The sequence below is a fragment of the Berghia stephanieae genome, chromosome 3, assembly GCF_034508935.2.
Source record: "Berghia stephanieae isolate SIO BIC M18660-M18661 chromosome 3, UCSD_Bste_1.3, whole genome shotgun sequence".
NCBI classification, from domain to species: domain Eukaryota; kingdom Metazoa; phylum Mollusca; class Gastropoda; order Nudibranchia; family Aeolidiidae; genus Berghia; species Berghia stephanieae.
In genome coordinates, this window is record NC_088362.1 from 57,052,052 (window position 1) to 57,071,500 (window position 19,449).

General features: G+C 34.6%; 1 protein-coding gene across 1 annotated transcript in view; it reads left to right on the plus strand.

Annotated features, from left to right (window-relative positions):
* Positions 1–19,093, plus strand: part of LOC144968057 (cleavage stimulation factor subunit 3-like) — a 29,873-nt gene extending 10,780 nt beyond the window's left edge. The window contains exons 4-20 of the mRNA XM_078906026.1: positions 4,038–4,070; positions 5,176–5,273; positions 5,655–5,756; positions 6,136–6,262; positions 6,775–6,933; positions 7,600–7,681; positions 8,005–8,114; positions 8,853–8,969; positions 10,097–10,171; positions 11,114–11,257; positions 11,926–12,028; positions 12,380–12,449; positions 13,150–13,246; positions 13,719–13,823; positions 14,604–14,760; positions 15,687–15,842; positions 17,139–19,093. Coding sequence (XP_078762152.1) covers positions 4,038–4,070; positions 5,176–5,273; positions 5,655–5,756; positions 6,136–6,262; positions 6,775–6,933; positions 7,600–7,681; positions 8,005–8,114; positions 8,853–8,969; positions 10,097–10,171; positions 11,114–11,257; positions 11,926–12,028; positions 12,380–12,449; positions 13,150–13,246; positions 13,719–13,823; positions 14,604–14,760; positions 15,687–15,842; positions 17,139–17,335 — 1,932 coding nt within the window. The 3' untranslated portion in view covers positions 17,336–19,093. The remainder of the gene's footprint in view (positions 1–4,037; positions 4,071–5,175; positions 5,274–5,654; positions 5,757–6,135; positions 6,263–6,774; positions 6,934–7,599; positions 7,682–8,004; positions 8,115–8,852; positions 8,970–10,096; positions 10,172–11,113; positions 11,258–11,925; positions 12,029–12,379; positions 12,450–13,149; positions 13,247–13,718; positions 13,824–14,603; positions 14,761–15,686; positions 15,843–17,138) is intronic.
* Positions 19,094–19,449: the final 356 nt, after the last annotated feature.

Sequence of the window (19,449 nt, forward strand, 5' to 3'; positions counted from 1 at the left end):
CTTTGTCTTCCTCTAGCTCTCTTTCTTTCGATCATCCCAGATGTTACCAACTTTTCTATTCCGTCTCTTCTCCTCACATGTCCCAGAAACCGTAACTGCCTCTTTCTGATGGTATCGATCAGTATTCTTCCCTTTCTCACCTTCTCCAGCACTTCCTCGTTCGTATACCGGTCTGTCCATGATAGCCTCAACATTCTTCCATACACCCACATCTCAAATGCCTCTAACCTCCTCGTACATTCTTTGTCAAGCATCCACATTTCACAACCATATAAAAGGGTACTTATAACACATGTTTCTACTACTTTCATTCTGGTCTTCAACTTTAGGTTGTTTGACACAACTGGTCGCATTTTATGGAACACGTTTTTTGCTATTGCTATACTTTGTTTTATATCCTCTATGTCACGTGAGTCATGGGTAATGATAGTGCCTAAATATTTCAATTTCTTTACTTGTTTGATGGTCTGTGATTTGCTTGACAAGTGGAAGATCTTGTTGTTGTCATTCTTCAGTGATGCCAAAACTCTGGTTTCACCGGAAAAAATTCCGGGTTCCGGGCAACTTCCGTCAAATTCCGGTGAGGTCAATTTGTTCCAAGGATACCCCCCCTTCCAACCACCACATCATCATCACTGCCACTAGTATTACATTCATCATCACTACCACTACTACTGCAACCACCACCACATCATCATTACTACAACTACAACCACCACCACCACATCACCATCAGTACCACATCTACTACTGCAACCACCACATCATCATCACTGCAACTACCACATCATCATCAATACCACTACTACTACAACCAGCATCACATCATCACTACCACTACTACTACAACCACCACTACCACATCATCATCATGACCTCTACTACTACAATCACCACCACATCATCATCACTACCACTACTACAACAACCACCACCACTACATCGTCATTACCACTACTACTACAACTACCACCAACACATCATCACTACCATTACTACTACAACCACCACTACCACATCATCATCACTACCACTATTACTACAACCACCACCACCACATCATCACTACTACAACCACCACTACCACCACATCATCATTACCACTACTACTACAACCACCACCACATCATTACCACTACTACTACAACCACCACCACATCATCACTACCACTACTACTACAACCACCACTATCACATCATCATCACTACCATTTGTACTACAACCACCATCACCACCACATCATAATCACTACCACCACCACATCATCACTACTACTACAAGCACCACCACCACCTCATCTTCATCACTACCACCCCTACTACTTCTACAACCACCACGACCACATCGTCATCATTACATCCACTACTGCAACCACCATCATCATCACTACAACAACTACTACTACTACTACTACAACCACCACTACATCATCATCATCACTACCACTACTACTACAACCACCACCACCACATCATCATCACTACCAGCACTACTACAACCACCACCACATCATCATCACTACCACCACTACTACAACCTCCACCACATCATCATCACTACCACTACCACTACTACTACAACCACCACCACATCATCATCACTACCACTACTACTACAACCACCACCACATCATCATCACTACCACTACTGCTACAACCACCACTACCACATCATCACTACCATTTGTACTACAACCACCATCACCACCACGTCAACGTCACTACTACCACTACTACAACCACCACCACATCATTATCATCACAACTACTACAACCACTATCATCATTACAACTACTACTTCAACCGCCACCAACACCATATCACCACTACCACTACTACTACAACCACCACCACCACCATATCATCACTACCACTACTACTACAACAACAACCACTGTCACATCTTCATCATCACTACCACTATTACTACAACCACCAACACCACATCATCCTCACTACCACCAGTACTACAATCTCTACCATTAGCTTTTGGCGCTTTACTTCATTTGAAATAAGGAAATTTTAGGATTGTATTTGGCAATGTGTTTATGTATCATAATATAATTCAGTTATCTATTTAGAACTATACAATATGTGTACACAATGCCAAATACCATTCCAATTCCTTTTTCTTGTGTGCGGAAATTCCTCTTTCGGCATTGAAATTCCTACGAGTGGTGTCTGAAACTCCTGTGAGCCAAATTTTAAATGGCGTCTCTGCATTCTTTGAGACCACCATGCATTCGGCTTTCTTAACATTTAGTTTCAGGCCCATCTCTTCATTTTTGCACACCAGTATATCTAAAACTGCACATGTTCTGTAGAGTATGCCATCAGAGGACCATCGTCTGCGTATCTTATGCTATTCATATTCTGCCCTCCAACGACAACGCCTTTCATTATCTTCAATTCCTTTGAATATTATTTCACTATATGTGTTAAAAAAGTTGGATGTTTCACTATCCAGTTTGACACACGCTGTTTGATTCCAGTATAAGTTCTTCACAAGTCGAAGGTCTTTACTGTCTACACCGATCTTTTCTAAGATTTTGAATAGCGTTTCATGCTGCACTGAATCAAAAGCTTTGGAATAATCAATGAAGCATAGATAAAGTGATTTTTGGTTTTCGATTGACCGTTCATTAATGTTTTCAATGTAAAGATTGCATTTACCATACCCTTTTCTTTAACAAAACCAAGCTGCTCGTCACTTATCTCTAGAGAGATCTTGCTCCTCATTCTTTTCATAAGTATTCTTAATATAATTTTTGTGGACTGGCTCATTATGCTGATTGTTCTGTGTTGGTCACAGTCAATAGTTCCTTGTTTTTTGGGTATGGTAATGAATACCGATTGTCTTAAGACATTAGGCAATTCACCCTTTTCGTATATGACATTAAAGGCTTTTGTCAGAATGTCTATTCTCAGATCGTCGAGGGCGTCAATCAATTCTTTCTAGTTTATGTTGGTGCAATTTTCATGTTGTTTGGTAACAAGGGACGAGATCTTGTTAAATCTTGATAAAATTGTGTACTGCGTTCTTGAAAACATTACTGTAATTTGCTCAATTTGTGGTTTAAAATTTTCATGAGCTTAACTATTTCTTGCTCATGCAAATGCCCAATCTTATCTGATGTTTCAAAAATGACAAGTTTTGTTCTTTCCATGACTCTCAGTATTTTAATGAGTGTCAGGCCATGTCAATAACCGAATTCAAGATACTCTACACAAATTTATTTTTTGATCATCAGGTCCAATTTGTGCTTAGACTATAGTTGTAGTACCACACAGATTATTTACTGAGTATTGTCTGTGGCAGGTGATGTGTTGTTGGTCTCTTTAGATCAGCAAAGGGAGGTTGAAAAAAGCTACCTTGGAATACTGATAAAGCCAACACTTTCGGATCAGAAAGATTGGTTGACTTTATCCATTATCAATGAAACACTTAAGTAAAGAACAAACAATTTCGTGATGACTTTAAGCAGAGACTGATTTTAAGAGTGTTGACTATGCAGATTCCACTGCAGTAGATGATTCATATTATTTGAAGAATGAGCTTTACACAAAATGAAACTTGTGGATAGGAATGTTTTATTTCAAGTTTACTGAATAAGATTGATGGGTTGCAGCACTTCATCTAAATATCAAGCTGACTCAACTGACAGCTCAAAAAGCAAGAAAGGTTGTTCGGGGGTTGTTCCTTTATATGAGAATGGATCCAGAGGATTTTGAAGTCAGTGAGAGTGTTAATAGACTGGAATTGATTGTCATTCAAAACAACGTTATCATAATTAAAGATATTTTCAAGAGTAGAGATAATCTGTTCATTGGGTCATCCATCATCATCCATTTTTGTTGAAATGTCAAATAAATTCTTACAACACGTTTGATCAGTTTGTCCAGATTTAATTTATCGAATTTGTACCACATCAAGTTTAATGATCTTTGTTTCAGAGGAGCATCAAAGATCGCGAATTGCTTCTTCATAAGAATTTATTATGTATGTTAACGTGTTTTCTGATGCATTTTGTTTCAGCTTAAACTAAAGAACTTTGAGAGAGTTGAAAAGGTCAGTGAATGTGTTTTGTTATCCTTATTAAATAAATTTCAATATTAAAAATGATTTCTACAAGTTGTTGAACCTTAAGTAATTTTTATATGTCATGTCTGAAAGATTTGTTTTGTTGTTGTAACGTCTTAGTCTTCGTCTCGATTCCCTTTACCCATCAATCCCTCCTACGAAGCTGTCAAAGTTTTCAAATTGAAGATTGAAAAAAAAAAATAAGAGTTCAAATTTTAAACAATTATTAGTGTCCATTTGATGGAAGGAGAAGCTTAGTGAGGTGATGGAACTTTCAGACAGAACCAGAGCGAATAGTTACATTTACATTGAGAACTCTAGCCCATTTTGCCAAAATAAAGAGCTTTTAATTTAATAGGGATGCTATTGATAATTGATATTGACCAGACCAAAACGATTTGTTGCTTGGTCTCTTGAGAGTTCCCTCTTGTTGCTTATTCCAATTAAGTAACGGTGTTATGTGAGAATGAAATGTTGTGACATATCATTTTGTTCTATTTTGAATCATCTGTCTTCATCATCACGACCATTTTTCAAATCATTTTCATGAAAAGAAATTATCACATCGTAATTGAATTACCTTTCTTTTGTCATGTCATACTGTTAAAGATATACTGTGCCATCATGTGTATATTTTGTGTGTGTGTTTTTTATACCGTTTAGATTGTTCAATTTGTTAACAAATGATTTATCAAATAAAATTATGAAGAAATATGAATCGAGTGTTGGTTCAAATATTTAAAAGATGTTGAAGTTTTGTGGGAAATGATCTCGTCATTATTTTAAAAATTATATTCGAAAAACTAAAAATATTATGAAATTTGATTTATGACCCAAATGCAATAAAGTAAGTGTGCTAAACTTACTATGTGTCTTTGAATTCCATTTTTTTTTTCTGATTTTATTATTGGATGATTTATGATTCATATTTTCACAAATTTAATCACCAAATGAAATGGAGAAATTTTCGTTTTATTCATCAATGAGTATGTTTGTTTTGTTTTGATTTGACATCAAATAATTGACATCATCTTCAATGGACTTGTCATCATGCAACTCTTGACAATGACAAAACTCCTTCTCGGATGCACAGCTTTTCCAGCGCTGCCTCATCAAGGTGCTCAACATCGAACTGTGGAGACTCTATCTCAACTACATTAAGGAAACTAAAGGAAGCTTGCCATCTTATCGGTAACACTTTATAAATCTCTGAATAATTGATTATGCATGAGATGTAATTTGTTGCTTTGCTTGCTTTACTTTTAAATTGTCAGAATCTGATAATTGTCATTTTATATTTATATATAAAACATTCGGCTAAGTAGCCCTATTGAGAATTTTATATAATGTTAATCTTAGATGCCGATGCTTTATATGTTTATGTCAGAATTTGATTGGAATAATGTTCAACAAAGGATTGAATAAACAACCTTAGTTTTATGTGTTGTCACCACATGTAATTTTGGTTTTGATCGCTCAATTACTATGATTTATGATTATGATTATAAAAAATGATTGGTTATTTTTATGTTTAGTTTCTTTAATTTTTATTTTTTTTCTCACTCTGTATAGAGAAAAAATGGCCCAGGCTTATGATTTTGCTCTGGAGAAGATAGGCATGGATATTATGTCCTTTCAAATATGGTCAGAATACATCCATTTTCTAAAATCTGTGTAAGTATCTCATTTGATATTAATTTTTTTGTGAACTTTATTTGTACCGTATGAATGAGACAGATCTACAACGACCTGCCATGACTAAATATATTTTTACATTCACTTGAGTCAAAAGAGGTGCCCATATGTTTACTTTTTTTTTTCTGATCCAGTCACCTTTAGGATGTTGATACTTAAAAGGTTCTTACACTTGTTGGTTCCCACAATTTTTTTTTTCTTTTAAAAATAGAATAATTTTTACAAGTGGCATATTCGCTTAGGCAGTACATCTCTTGGAAATGATAGTTGGTGTGGTTAAATTGTGTTGAACAAATTATGTCTAATTTTTTTTTTTTTTTTTTTTTTTGTTCTTCTTTCTCTCAACTCATTGAAACAGGGAAGCTGTTGGATCATATGCAGAAAATCAGCGAATCACTGCTGTGAGGAAAGTTTACCAGAGAGGGGTCACCAACCCAATGATCAATATTGAGGTCCTTTGGAAAGACTACACAGCCTATGAAAATGTAAGTTGAATCACCCGACATACAGTTACAATTTATTATGAGGATGTACCAATATGATTTTAAAAGTTTTTAAAAAAATGATTATGGAGCCCACTTGCTGTTGTCTTTAATGTTTCTTGTGCTTTCATTAATGTACCTTTATTAATATTAATAATCTTTGAAAAACAGTTGGAGAAGCCCTGCCAAGCCTAGACACTTTATAAACTTTTCACTGATGATTCAAACCTAACATTTTCAAATTTTACAGGAGTCGTGCTCTAAAGGCTGTTTTATTAAATGATGACTGATATTCTGATTTTTCAGAATCAGAAATGAACTAACTTGGGTTAGTTAAAGCAATTATTGGAGTTCTTAAGAAATTCAATTAGCAGTCCTAGTTTAGTACCTTTCAGTTTCATTCGTCATTCGTCTCCCAATTATTGCTTTTTAACTTATGAAAAAGGAAAGGGAAAGAATTTTGATATTGATTAATACTTTAATAATTTTTATGTCTGGTATGTTGTTCTCCCTAGAGCATCAATCAATTGATAGCCAAGAAAATGATTGACGATCGCAGCAGAGAGTACATGAGTGCCAGGAGAGTTTCTAAAGAGTATGAGGTCGCCACAAGGGGTCTGGATAAGAATTCTCCCTCCGTTCCACCCCAAAACACTTACCACGAGCTTAAACAGGTTATTATCTATGATTACATATAAATATATTTGTTATTAATTGATACCGTGTGTCACAATCATGGTTCAGAATAATGAGTTCTTATCTCAATAAAAGAGATATGAAATAGAGTATTTAAAAAAAAATTAAGCAACAAAAATACATACATCTGTATTTGAGGATGTCATTTTATTACATTAGATGACGTCTCTTCTTTTGCAATCACATTTGATGAATTTGGTATGAAGGATGCCCTTTCTCCAGATAATTTTTTTTTTTCATACCGATCTTGGTCAATGTTGGTGAGTTGTAGTTTTTTGGGTTTTTTAAGATGAAAGTATTGGTTGTTAACAGTAACAGGTAAGGGGCAGCGAGATTGATATGTATCCTGTTCTATGATTTAAGGGTGATACCATTTGTTAAAAAGAAGCTTTGTACAAAGTGTTTTCATCTATGGTCTTAACAAGAAAAATTGCCAGGCCTTTCTGATTTTAGCAAAGAACATACCTGTGGTATTCTTTGTCCAACTGCCTCATATCAAAATAGGAAAGAAGAGTTGTATTTATGTACTAATTTCATGTCTCATATATGGCAGTTTCTAACACCAATTTAAGCATTATGTCATGCCAACTTTGATTATAATTATAGGCTTTTATTCATGGTTTATACTCAATTTTCTTATTCAGGTTGAATTATGGAAGAAATATATCTCATGGGAAAAGAAGAATCCACTGAGGACAGAAGAACAAGCCATCGTTACTAAGAGAGGTTTGTAACTTTTAATTTTATTATCTTAAGTATAGTTTTGGTTTTAGATTGTTCTCAGTTTTTTTTTGTTGTTTTATTTAATTTTTTTTTTTTTTTTTGGGGGGGGGGGGGGGGTGATATTAATAGCTCAATTGCTAAAGTGCTAGTCATAGACCAATAGACTGGTGTGGAATCTTTCTTTTTTTTTTCTCTTTTATTTTTTTAGTTTATTCATGCGACTCCCCTTGGGTTTTATTTTTAAATTGTCACAACAATACATAATCTCTATTATGATTTAAGTAGTGTGGACAAAGTCACCAACTGATCATTTTTCTCACCTCCAGTAATGTTTGCATATGAGCAGTGCTTGCTTTGTCTGGGTCACCATCCTGATATCTGGTTTGAGGCTGCTTCTTACTTAGACCAGTCCAGTAAAATCCTCATAGAAAAGGGGGTAAGTGAATTTTGCGATGTTTCAGGAAAGAGATTTCAGGAATATTGGCTTGTATTGATACTATAATAAACTCATACCATCCGCCAGCTGGATATAACATACAAACACACAAAACTATGTGTAAACGTTTATAGTCTGATTGATACATTTGAGTGAAAACAGCTCATAAAAATGGCTGGCTAAAAACAATAACAAAGAGCTGAGTGACGTCAGTTTCATTCTTTCTATTCATTACCTTTTGTTAATGCTAGTAGGCTGCTAAATATGTCATTAGAATGTTTTTCGGACCCACTTGTCTACCAAGCATTGACTTTGTGAATTCTGATTTCTCAGAGATTGTTTAGTTATACAGCTATATCGCCGTGACTGGAGACTAACATACAAAAATCTCTTTCAGTCAAGAAACTTGTGTTGACTTTTTATAAATCATTTTCATACCTCTAAGTACTAACTTTATTTTTACCATAATTCTCATGATAGTCTAATTTGCTTGGTGCTTCCCACTGAAATTCTGAGACCTATGAGCTTTTGTTTTCTTCTTTTGTATATATAATCAAAGTATAACAAATGGCGTTTTCTACATTTTTAGTTAATATAATAGTTATGATCTGTGTCTAAAGCTAATACTAATATTACTTATATTAAAATATATCTTAATCGTTATCTCTTTGATCTTTTACCTATTATTTTGTTATATTTAATTTTTTTTTAAATTTTCTTTGACTCCACATCCCATAGGACCAAGCAGCAGGGAAAATCTTTGCCGATGAAGCAGCAGCCATTTATGAAAGAGCTATCAACTCCCTTATGAAGAAAAACATGCTTATCTATTTTGCATATGCTGATTTTGAGGAGGTAGGTCCCTTCTTGATTTATAACTTTTCTCTATGCATACTCTCTCTCTCTCCTCTCATCTCTCTCTCTCTCTCTACTCTCTCTCTACCTCTCTTCTTACTCTCTCTCTCTCTCTCTCGTCTCTCTCCTCTCTCTATCTCTCTCTCTCTCTCTCTCTCTCTCTCTCTCTCTCTCCTCTCTCTCTCTTCTTCTCTCTCTCTCCTCTCTCTCATGCTTCACCAGAATATCTTTCCGTCTGCATTAAGCAGTACAGATCTTTTTCTCTACTGAAATATCTCCTATACACTCCCTTATATTGTAACATTGTCTCCTTATGATCTTTTGCATACTGCTGATCTCTTTCTCTCTTGTCCCTTCTTGATTTATAACTTTTCTCTATGCATACTCTCTCTCTCTCTCTCTCTCTCTCTCTCTCTCTCTCTCTCTCTCTCTCTCTCTCTCTCTCTCTCTCTCTCTCTCTCTCTCTCTCTCTCTCTCTCTCTCTCTCTCTCTCTCTCTCTCTCTCTCTCTCTCTCTCTCTCTCTCTCTCTCTCTCTCTCTCTCTCTCTCTCTCTCTCTCTCTCTCTCTTTTTTAATAATAGTCGTTCACAGTTCTGCTTATGCGAAGTAAATGAATACTTTTTCTTCTTCACTGAAAATATCTAAGCACGTTATTGAACACTCCAAATTATATTTGTTATACAGTTGTCTCCTGTATGAGAGTCTTTGATGCCCAAACAAATGCGAAGTGAATAAAACTCTCTTCTTCTTCTTTGTTATGTAGAAACCTCAAGTATAAGCACTGAACTATATATCATTTTAATCTAGATTAGAAAACAAAATTGAAATTAATGAAAGATTGTTGAGCAAGTCATATAATGAATTTTTGGTGTTTGAGGATGTTACTAAATACACAGTGAGACCAAAGGATATAAAAAAATCAGGGCTGTCATATTCCACTGCATCAGATAACAGACAATTTCAAAGTCTAATAGAAGACGGGTAGACAGATTTGAGGTGGGCATTTGATCTTGATAGAGGAAACTGTTTGATATGCATGTCCTCTAGTCAGTCTGGAGCCGGTCTCCAACTAACAAAATGAATTGTTTTCAATGTTATTAATATTATATTTGGACTCTTCACAACAGGGGAGAATGAAATTCGACAAGGTTCATCAAATCTACAAGAAGTTCCTAGAAGTAGAGGACATTAATCCAACTTTGGTAAGTTCTCTATTAGATCAGCATTGTTAATGAAGGCATGATCTAGTGCTGTTATTATTTTAAAATTTTGATATTAAAAAACAGGTTTGATTTGGAGGTGAAAAGTTGATCACTCAAATTTATGTATGTGTCATTTTCTTTTATTTATCATTTTTTGGTTCTCTTATTGTATTTGTAAGCCGGAAATTCTGAATACAGAAATTGTTGACTCTGGACTTGAACACCTGGTAAAATATAGAGATTTGGCTCCCATAGTTCTCATCCCGAAACCATTCACTTTCATCCAACAGTGAACCTTAATGCAATGGCTGGTTGGCCAACTTAATGTCCAATGAAAAGACCAACACTTACAATCACTATCTAACGGTTGTGCAATATGTCTGTATTGCAGACAGTGATCAAAACATTTGAGTGTATTCCTCTTAGTGGGGGCCTGTGCTTGTGCCAGGATGAGACTTTTAGGTGATCTCAGACTAAGTACACTGATAGTGTGCTCTTGGAATCTACATTTGTTCCCTATTCAAACCAGTCCTCTTTGTCTTACTTTTTCTTGTGTGCTTTTAATTGTAATTCTCATCTCCTGAAATGATCTAAATGTGTCGCAAGTGCCGTAAAACCGTTAAAAACAAATAAACTAATTCACAGAAATTGGATTAAACTCTGGATTCATTGGCCGTATGATTGCTTTTATGCTAATCTCCTGTTCAGACTTGGACAAAATGTGTTTTAGGCAGGCTTTTGAGTAGTAACTTTTGCTTTTTGTGTTACCCATTGTCTTTGTATGTGTAGTGGCTTACAGTAGTGATTTGTGGATTATGCCCTCTGTATTATTGCATATTATATAATGACATTACATTATAACAAATGTAAGGCAGGGAGCACGTTGAATAAAAAAAAAATGTTCTCATATTTATCATGTAATGTTTTCACTTTTACTTCCAGGCTTACATACAGTATATGAAATTTGCAAGACGAGCAGAAGGCATCAAATCAGCCCGATTAGTTTTCAAATCTGCCAGAGAGGACAAAAGATCAGATTACCACGTGTTTGTGGCTGCATCCTTGATGGAATACTATTGTAGCAAGGTGAGTTAGATATGAGGTTCCAGCTCAAATCGTAGATTCCAACCACTATCCCTTCCTTCTTCTATGCATCCTTTAAACCCTCATTCATGATTAACACTCACCCACTTCATTTATTTTTATTATCATGCTTAATAGTATTGCATTGTGTTTGAAATTAGTAGATTACAGACAGAGATAGAGTGAGGATGACCAAAAATGTTGAAAATATTCGAACAAACCATAAAATAACATGTTAAAAACAGTATTAAACCAATAATTTAAATTTTAAAGACAAATGCATTCAAAACATGTTATTTCTTAATAATTTCTGCATTCTTTATAGCATTAAATTAATTCTGTCATGGTTTCAAATCACATATATTCAAACATGTAAACCTCCAACTGATTGTCTAGGCCTTGACGTGTTCATTTTTAAAAAAAATGTCATTTCATTTCATATGTATAATCAGAGGCAATCAAATTTTTGGTTATGGTTTTAGAGAATCTAACCATTCCACAATCAAAAGATAACCTCGTAAACGTAAAATAAGATATGATTTAACTTAAATGAAGTTTAAAATTGTCTCATCCCTGATGTTGATTTCATGACCAAACTGTTAGAGAGTTTGATTTTATTCCTACATTTTTAATGATCAAACCTTAACACTCTTCTTTTTTTAATTCTCTAGGAAAAGAACATTGCACTGAAAATCTTTGAATTGGGTTTGAAGAAGTTCGGTGACAGTCCCGAGTATGCAGCCTGCTACATTGATTTTATGTCACACATGAACGGTAAGACTTTTTGCTAGTTTTCTCATTAGCCATTTACTTTCCATCAATTAATCTCTCAAAACAAATAAACAAAAACGGTTTGGTGCTACCTAAGATCCTTGTAACTTTTTTCGTAGAATTAAAAATTAAGTGAGAGTAGTTGTGGCTTGGAAAAACGAGTCGCCTATCATTTTGCTTGCTTTCATTTGGTTTTTCCCTTCTGTTGCTGTTCCTCCCAAAAACAGCTTCCTCATCATTTTCTGATCAAATTATGATTTTTAAAGTGTCATTTGTTTCTTTAACAGTAGTGATTGTAATACCAGATTAATGATCTTCATAAACCTAATTATCCAATGTTTTATTTTTCACCAGAGGACAACAACACAAGAGTTTTATTTGAGAGAGTATTATCATCTGACCAGCTTCTGCCAGAGAAATCTACGTAAGTATTAGATATTCTTTATAGCACACTATATATGTAAGTGATTGTTGATAGAAAGTAGTCATGCAACTCGAAGTGATTTTGTATTCAACACCGTAATTTTGCAATTTTTCAAAATTTGTTCCAAGACAACAAAACATTTAGAGCATTTATATACGTGTGAGGGTTCTCAATAGCTCAGTTGGTAGACATTTGATACACATGTGTTTGTCTTAGTGACAGAATGTGACTTATGCCATGATATTATAATCGAAACTTTCACACTGGAAGTGAAAACTGTAATTGCTTTGAGAAAATTCAATATCTCATGTGGGATTTGCTTTTTTTTTTTAAATTTCCAAACAGCAGGTATTAGAAGTAGCTCATGATTAAATTAGCATATAATGGCTAGCACTTTGGTGAAATGCCACATTCCTGAATATTGAAAGCCAGGATTAAGGCCAGACAGTAAGTTGTGTAATGTGAACATCTTTATTGCACATTGACACAAAGACTTATGAACCTTACACTTGTCCATGCAATGGGAAATATGTGTATCTTTTACGCGGAATCTGAAGTTCTCAGTCATTTCTAATAAACACAACTCTTTGTACCATTTGTAGTATGGAAAGAAGACAACATTCCCAGTCACTATAACATTTTACAAGGTGCTTATAAAGCTAAATAACAAAATTCTTTGATTTTCTTGCTCTTTTTCCAGTGAGATCTGGAGCAAGTTTCTGTCTTTTGAATCTCAAGTGGGTGACCTGGCAAGTATAATCAAAGTCGAAAAGCGACGATCAACAACAATTGACAAGGTGAACTTTGATTTCATGAAAGTTCTTTTTGTAATGGTTTAATTTGTGCCCAAGAGTTATGCTTTAAAATTAATTATGGTACACGAGAAACCCATTAGTTTATACAACTTCTAATTGAAATTGTTATGATAGTCAATAAGGTTTTTCTGTGATTTTCTTAATTGACAAGGACACAGATGTCTCTTAAGCTGTAAAGTAAAATCACTAGGTTGGATACATTTCATTCTTGAGGCTATTTTAATGATAAATCGCTGTTTTGTTTCCAAAAGTGGTTACCTTGGACAAGTTTAATGGCTGTTTTGCTCCAAGATTTAATATTTACTTGGCAAATGATTGTCTTGTTTTGAGGATAAAATGGCTGCTAGAAAAGTGTTTACCTAAGCAAGTGCGGCCACTTTATCAAGGTGTTTCCCATACTGTTCAATCATGTAGTGCAATAGTTAAAATTTCATTTATTTTCACTCACTTTCAGATACAAGATTTTTATGAGAAAGAAACAGCCTTGCTGATAGACAGATACAAATACCTTGGTTTGCTCCCTTGCTCTGACAATGAACTTCGGGCTATTGGCTATTGGGTAAGCATAAACTATTATTTTTCAATGCTATTTTATTAAAGGGGAAAATGGTATTTCATGGAGTGTTAAACATAATCAATTTTATCTGGCTAAATAGTTGTTGTTGCTTTTTCCCTTTTAATATTCTATTTATGTTTCAAACATGTGTTTCCCATGATTAAATCAGCGATTGTTTAGTAATCACTTAGTTTCATCCTTTAATAAGTTTACTAAATGCAGACTACATAAAGTCATCGTCCCTATTAATTGCTTATATATATACATACACACACACACGACCTGAATAGAAGTAGGAACAGAATAAAACAACAATTAGAAGCTGAAAAAATTAGCACTCTGGTCACACAGCTGAAAATCTCCATGAAAAATCAAAAATCTTAGAAATATACACTTAACATTGAATCTGCCATTTCATTGCTATCGATTTGATAAGTTATTGATTAATTATAGAAATGGTCTAGATTTAAGGAGTTTTTGTCTGGGCTAAATAAAAAGAAATGGCCAAAAATCTGAAAAAGTATGGATAAAGTTATTAGTTTGTCTACTCTATTTTAACGCCTTTAGAGGTCATTCCAGTTTGAGACCCTCGGTTTTTGGTTATTTTTTTTTTTCATTATTCAATCCAGAGAAACTGATGACAATTAAATTCCAACAAGGGGCCCAGATTAACATGATGGTTGTGTAAATTGATAATTTTAAAATTGTTTTCTTTCTTTCCAATGGCTTGGCTGTGCTCTGATTCATGTTAAACCCTTTTTTGTCCTCATCATTTTCACCCAGGACCTTGTAAAGCATCACGTACTACAGTTGCCGACTGTCAGTGCAAAGCAGGTTTTGCTGACAGCCAACACTGAGGATGAGAAACAGTCAAGTAGGCCCACCTACCCCAAACCAGATGTAGACCAAATGATTCCTTTCAAGCCAAGGGTATTTGTCCGTAAGTCTACATATAAATAAGTCATTATTCAATTGACCTTTCATTCTTACTGGTCATGTGACCTCTTCCTGTGATGCGTGTCAAGCTAGTGACATGGAAACCTTTTTTACTTAATCTCATAGTACAAGTCCTGGGTTAATTAATCTATATACATAGCATAGAATTTTGAAAATTACGTCAAGGTCATTGTATAATTTGTCGAAACTAGTCTGATAAACATTTCAATCGTTCCACTTTTGACTCGATAATTTTTAAAATATTGCTTCTGTGTGTGTTTTCGGTCTCTGTCATCGACCGATAACTGTGAACCAATGCTCGTGTGAAATTTACGATTATGAGCAATGCCCAAATGGTCAATTTGCTGATCAAGTTTTTTTACTCTCACTATATAAGAAACTACTTGCCAGGTTATGCCAAAAGGTTGTTTTTGTGATGTCCGCCACAAAGATACTCCAATGAAAAGTTATTTTGAAAAATTAAGGAAAAAATTCGTTTTAATCAGTTTCTAATCAGTTAGTTAAATAATGTAAAATAAACCAAAAACTGACACTCTGGCTCCAATAGAATAGCAGAAATAGTTTCTCAAAGTTTCAAATAGTGGGGACAGAGTATCAACTTTGTCAAAGTTTTTACTTTTTAAAAAGCTATTGCTATTATAATTTTGATGCTAGATCGTCAGTTTTTGGTTTATTTTTCATTATTTAGCCCAGATAAACTGATGATAGCGAATCTTTTCTTTAGTTTTTCCAAGTAACATAGTATTGGATTATTTTTACGGCTGACGTCACAAAAACGATTATTTGGCATTGCCTCATATACAAGACCAATTCCTGGGTTCATGTTTTTTTCAAATATTTCATTTTCATATCTCACAAAGACTTCATTAAATATTAATTGCTTCCTATTCCTCGTTTTCTTCATTTCAGCACCAGGTTCCCATCCTGTTCCAGGAGGAGTTTTTCCCCCACCACCTGCTGTAGCCTCCCTCATGTTAATGATACCCCCACCCAACTGTTTCCATGGTCCTCATGTCATCACCGATAAACTCATGGACTTTTTCCACAACGTCGTCTTACCAGATGGTAAATCATTTTTTAGTAGTAATATTATAAAGAGTATGGGATGTGGCCGAGTGGCATTGCACTGTGATCTGGAAGGTCCCGAGTTCGAGCCCCGCTTCAGGCACTTTCGTTTTTTTTTCTTGGGCAAGATTATTAACCCCCAATTTGCTCACTTGTACAACATGGGCAATTCCTGTTGACATCAGACTTTTTGTTTGATGGATTATCTATATTCCTTCATGGAATACCTTGGCGACGGTATCTTATGATGCTGTGTCAGAAGGGCGTAATTTTTTTTTAATGGGATGAAAAAAAAATTGTTGGTGTGTTGAGTATAACCCATGGAACTTCAGGACTCGCATTATACAAATTATATATCTATAGCACTTGCTTTGTGCACCTCTTCATTCGCTGAGGTTCTGGAAGATTCATAGACATGTGTACATTCTGAGGTCAAGCAAGCTTTTCAGCTGGAACCATTGTCTAATGCCAGTTGTACAAAAAAGGGACTGTGAGGATTGGCAGCCAAGACAGGATCAACCTCTATCATTCAATGAATAATACCTTACATGCCAACCAGTATTTTAAGCAAGAGGACTCCAAACAACACAAATTTTAGAAAATTTACAGGGTAATGTAAATGTTGCTGCTCGAAGCTTGAAGGAATAAATAACAATGTGAAATTGAATGTAAGCTTCAATTTAATATACGAAAACAGATAAAATGGATGTTTCGGGTTTCCCCTTTTTCAACATAACAGGATGAATGAAACACTACGGACGAATGAGATAATGTGGTAGAGGCGTTCAATTATCTCATTCATCTGTACTGTTTCATTCATCCTGTTTTGTTGATAAAGGGGAATTCTGAAATGTCCATTTTATCTGTTTCCGTATATTAAATTGAAGCTTACATTCAATTTCACATTGTTATTTATAGAAAATTTACATGAAATTGAGCAGAGAGTGATATTAGTTTATGAAATTGTTAGAGTCTCTTGTATTTTAACACATTCATGTAGAATAATGTATTTTGTAGCAGGACAGATTTTGAGTTGCAAATAATATTCAGATCCTCCTGCCCTCTGTTAGCTTGATGCATTCTTCAATTTATGACGTTTTTGTTAAATGATGTTTTTCGTTGTATTTTGTTTTTTTATTATTTCTCTCAAAAGGAACATTTTAGGTTGTATTGGTGAACTTATAAGATTTCATTGTTTCTGGATTTAAAAAAACAAAATGACTAAAAAGGTCACCAATTCTTTAACTCTTTGTTGGCAAGTTTGTGATCTTGTTGTTTCATTCAAATGTTTCACAGGTCCTGTCGGCATTCAGAATGGTAAAAATGGAGACGTCCGGCTGGATCCAGGCACGCGGCATTCCATCGAGTTGGCCAGTGGAATGAGAAAGAGAAAGCAAGAGGCAAACAGTGATGAGGAGGATGAAAACAACACCCCTATGGCCCCCATCAACGACATATATAGAGCGAGACAACAGAAGAAAGTGGCCAAATGAAATATGGAGAGATACCTGGAGTGTGTGACTGTATTATGCAAGTGTTTTGGGAGTTTTTGGGTTGTTTGGATGATACAAAGAGTGGCAATTTATCAAATGGCATTTACATTTACTCTGATTCTGATTGGTTGGGTATTTTTATTCTTCAAATGAACCTACTGAATCGATATATACTTATTTTCAGGTCTGATAACCCCAAACTGTTATGGCCTCAATGTTGTCATGGAAATACTCTGATCGATGCACAATTTTGTCTATTACAACAATATTAAAAATCAATCCCATAATTTTGTTCGGTTATCAGACCTGCATGTATGGACACATTTTATTGAGCCATTAAACTGAGTATGACTGGCAATGCACATGAGTAGGGGGGGGGGGGGGGGGCGTTTTTGTCAGAGGGTAACTTAAAATTTTTTTAAATATATAATATCATCAATCAAAAATTACTTTTGTTTCATGTTTATAACGACTTGTTTTGTAGGGTTTTTAAAACTTTATTCTGTGGACTGAATTTGTAGCACATTTCACTTTTAATTGTCATTTTGTAGACACAAAATCAGGAGGTTATTAATTTTTAATTATTTTTTTTACTCCTATGATTGATACATTTTACTTGAATGGATAATAATAATAACTTAAAATATTAATTCTGTAGTTAACTCAAAAAATGTTTGTGCTTGTTTGTGTGTTTATATGGATGTATGCTTATTTTAGTGAGTAATAAAGTTAAAAATGTTTTGACCCATTAAAAACTGATTTAGTCAGTAAAATACTCTTGAGGCTGGGCTGATTTACCAGTCATTGGTAATTTCCCACTATGCCCATTATTTTTATTTTTTTCTTCCATTAATCATTTATAAATGCAGCATCATGAATTGCATTGAGTATGGTGAAATTGTAGATATGCCCAATGTGCATATGAAATGAATTGGTATCGTAAGAAAAATAGAGTGTGTGTGTGTGTGTGTGTGTGAGAGAGAGAGAGAGAGAGAGAGAGAGAGAGAGAGAGAGAGAGAGAGAGAGAGAGAGAAAGGGAGTTTTGCTTTTATACACATGTTATTGATACAGACATAAATCGTGAATCCTATGTAAAGTTGTTAAAATTGGCAGGAGTGAAATATAAATGCTCAATTAGATGAATAAAAGGGTGTTTTCGATACCTCAGTTGGTAGAGCACTTGCTTAACACACATAGGGACTGAGATCGATCCCGGATGAAGTTGAGTTTTCTTTTCTGACCCCTCTGTCCACCAGCAGTGATTGGGTAGCTTGGCCTGTTATATCTGGTGGAAAATACTTTGCGATAGACTGACGTCCTATGTAAGAGTAGCAATTAATTGTTTTTCCCCTTTTCACATTATAGAAACCAGGATAGACTTCCTGCTCTATGGGCTTAATGGCTCCGGAGGACTATTAGCTGAATAAAAGGGATACATAGACTTTTTAAAAATAGTTTTTTTTGAGTATTTTGTTACCTTTTTTACTTTTTAGTGGTTTTGAAATTGTTTGTTATCAACTTTAAAATAGCTGAAACATGTTTTATTTACCAAAATTGATTTATCATCAAACAAAGGTTCTTTCACTCAGTTGTTTTTAAAAAAAATTAATGTAACATATTTCATTGCCACATAGAGAAAGGGGTGTCATTGTATGCCAGAGTCGTTCTTCCTTCCAGTTGTTTTTAAATTTGAATTGAATGTTCTTTCAGCTTCATGTCAATCTACCTGCAATAAAATATCATTACCATTTACCAATATATTCAATTTGTTGTTTGTTTTTGTAAAGCACTTTGAGCATGTTTAGTGGATATTGCGCTATATATAAATGCTCAATTAAAAAAAAAAATTTCTTTATCAAACTAATTTTTTTTTTAAAGTTTTAAAATGCTTGTAACACTGTCATATTGGTCATATATGTGTCGGTAATCAATATAGTCTACACGACATAGCTTTCAAGACCATTCTTCTTTTTGATAAAAATTGATTTTATCAATAGTTATAACTTCTTGGCCACTGGATGGGGTCTGCCCTCCGATGGTGGACAGGAGGTCATGCTTTGTCTTCTATCCCCTGTATCTATTTTCCGAGTTGCTTTCTGTCTTTGCCTTGGAAT